This window comes from Vicia villosa, linkage group LG6 (assembly GCF_029867415.1).
Source record: "Vicia villosa cultivar HV-30 ecotype Madison, WI linkage group LG6, Vvil1.0, whole genome shotgun sequence".
Lineage (NCBI taxonomy): Eukaryota > Viridiplantae > Streptophyta > Magnoliopsida > Fabales > Fabaceae > Vicia > Vicia villosa.
In genome coordinates, this window is record NC_081185.1 from 159,550,836 (window position 1) to 159,554,126 (window position 3,291).

The 3,291-nt window shown below is 34.5% G+C and overlaps 1 protein-coding gene across 1 annotated transcript; it reads left to right on the forward strand.

Annotated features, from left to right (window-relative positions):
- The first annotated feature begins 792 nt into the window (after window positions 1-792).
- On the forward strand, window positions 793-2,964 carry LOC131612973 (probable pectinesterase/pectinesterase inhibitor 41). The gene is made up of 2 exons (XM_058884706.1): window positions 793-1,826; window positions 2,276-2,964. The coding sequence occupies exons 1-2, from the start codon at window positions 833-835 to the stop codon at window positions 2,962-2,964; spliced, it is 1,683 nt and encodes a 560-aa protein (XP_058740689.1). The 5' UTR covers window positions 793-832.
- Window positions 2,965-3,291: the final 327 nt, after the last annotated feature.

Sequence of the window (3,291 nt, forward strand, 5' to 3'; positions counted from 1 at the left end):
TCCCATTAGGGTTTCATGATCATGAGAGTAATGTGAGGGTTTCATGATCATGAGAGTAATGTGCGTGGAATGTAAGAACAGAAAAACAGTAAAAGTAAAGAAAGTGTAATTACTGGGAATATGAAAAGGAGGAAGTATGTGAACAAGGGTTGGGTTTGGTTCAGTGATGTTGAGTTCTTGTTTGTTATTTTCCTTCTGTCCAGACCTTATTTCGGAAGTGCATTTCCGAATTTCTCCAAGGGGGTGAATTCGGAGATGCACTTCCGAATACACCAATTTTCTGAAAAACAACTTTATTTCGGAGATGCATCTCCGAAATCAATATTTTTCATTAAAATATTCACCTTTTCGGAGATGCATTTCCGAAAACACCTTATTTTTCAATAAAAGTACGTTTTCAAAAATAAACTTCCGAAACAAAGGGTATTTTTGTAAATTCACCAGAGGTGACCAAGAAAATTAGGAGGTGGGTAAAGAATTATTATTATTTTTTTTTTTTTAACTTAAGAATCAAAATCAATGTTAACGTAAAGGACCAAAATGGTTTGTTGTTGGCCACATTTAATTCTTCCATGCAAGGTCACCACTGCCACGCCATCAACTAGGATACATGCATTATATTTTTCACAAATAGGAAAATGCATACATAGATTCCTTTGAAGTTGACATTTTTAACATGCAATAGCTTCATTCTTAAATCACCATCATATCATTTTCTTAAGATCTAAATCTCCCTCCACTCCTATATAAACCCTCACAATCCCTCTAACTAAATACAAAACCACTCCTAATTCAATTCCTCTATTAAAAAAAAAAAAACACACACACACAAATGGCCTTCAAGAACTTTTCCATTCTCACACTCTCCATTTTTCTTTCATTTTCCATTTTAGCATCATTTCCATTATCTTCCATAGCTGATAAACCTAACATCCCACCACAAAAAATATGCGAGTCCACCGTAGACCCTCCCTTTTGCAAAACCCTACTTGCTAAACAAAACGGCACCGTAATTGACTACGGTCGTTTCTCTGTCCGAAAATCCTTATCTCAATCAAGAAAATTCTTAAACTCAGTTCTTTCACATCTTAAAAAGAAATCATCACTATCACAATCCACAATTTCAGCTCTTACAGATTGCAAATTCCTCGCTCAACAAAACTTCGAATTCTTATCAAACACGCACCAAACCGCTAACAAAACTAGCGATGTTCTTCCCGTTTCACAAGGTGAAGAATTTCAAACCTTGCTTAGTGCTGTTTTAACAAACACACAAACATGTTTAGAAGGTTTGAATACAACTTCAGATCAAGCAGTTGTTAACGATTTATCATCAACAATCTCCAACGATGCAAAGATTCATAGTGTGTCACTTGCACTTTTCTTAAAGGGTTGGGTTGGTGATAACAAAAAACAAACATCATTCTCACACAACGGAAGAAATCTAGGGTTTCGTAACGGTCGTTTACCGTTGAACATGTCGGATAAAACACGTGCCCGTTATGATTCGGCTAAAAGACATGGGAGAAAACTACTTCAAACGATTGATGAAAGTGTAGTAGTGAGTGATATTGTGATTGTTAATCAAGATGGAAGTGGAAACTTTACAACTATTAATGATGCTATCAATATTGCACCAAATAACAGTGTTGCTGGTAATGGTTACTTTTTGATTTTTGTTGCTGAGGGTGTTTATCAAGAATATGTTTCTATAACTAGCAAAAAGAAGTACTTGATGATGGTTGGAGAAGGGATTAATCGAACGATTATCACCGGTGATCACAATGTTGTTGATAATTTTACTACGTTCAACTCAGCTACATTCGGTAAGCAAAGTTAATTAATCATAAGTTTTGTTGTCTATTATAGTCCTATCTGACTCGATAGATTAGTCTCTGTAATTGCATGTAGAAGATATCTGATTTATACTAGAAAATTTCTTTTTAATATATCATGCATTGCTGATCCATATCCTTAATTACAAGCAACACATAGGTGTGATCATGCTTAGAGTAGAATCAATAAAAAGTCACGTTGATTTTCTTTTTTATGATTATATTCTGAGTATTTGATTGCTAATTAATAAGCACTTTACTTACACATGAATTAATATTCTTTACTTGTTATAGCATACATGAAAATTAATTAATCATGTGTGTTTGATGTGTCAGTGTTCACATCTGAACCAATTCTTAACGAGGTTTAATTTGATTAATATAAAAGGAACATAATATTTAATCGTGTTTGTGTTGATTTTACATGCATGAACTTGCAGCTGTGGTGGCACAAGGTTTCTTAGCAGTGAACATGACATTCCGCAACACTGCCGGACCAAGCAAACACCAAGCAGTAGCAGTTCGCAACGGAGCAGATTTATCGACCTTCTACAGCTGCAGCTTCGAAGGTTACCAAGACACATTATACACACATTCCATGCGACAATTCTATCGCGAATGTGACATCTATGGAACCGTCGATTTCATATTCGGAAACGCAGCGGTTGTTTTCCAGAACTGCAATCTCTATCCTCGCCTTCCCAACCCGGGACAGTTCAACGCTATAACGGCTCAAGGCCGAACCGATCCAAATCAAAACACAGGAACTTCTATACATAACTCAACTATAAAAGCTGCCGATGATTTAGCGAATATTACTACGGTGAAAACATATCTTGGAAGGCCATGGAAACAGTATTCAAGGACCGTTTACCTGCAATGTTTTATGGACAGTTTGATAGATCCTTCAGGATGGCATGATTGGAGTGGAGATTTTGCATTGAGTACATTGTTTTATGCAGAGTTTAATAATACAGGAGATGGTTCAGATACTACAATGCGAGTGAATTGGGTTGGATATCATGTTATTGATGACACTGATGCTGCTAATTTTACAGTGTTTAATTTTTTGGGTGGAGATAATTGGTTGCCTCAAACTGGTGTTCCATACTCAAGTGGATTGATATAACTATATCAGAGTTACAAGCTTGTAGTTAAAATCAAGTGCATAAATTATTTGTAATTCTTTTAATTATATTTGTGTAAGCTTCTCTATTGTCTATTTATAGTTGATTAAATAATAATGCATTGCTTCTTTGCTAATTTGTAACATCTTTTTCATTAATATTTTTTGTTTTGATATATATACTATTTGTCAGAAATAAATATTAGTGAGGGATTCGGTGATAGATAAAAAATTTCAATAAATTTCCGTCGCAAAATTCATAACAAGAGTGAATAGATTTGATTTTTTATAAATTTTGCTTGACAAATATTTCTCTCTAAATATTTCATC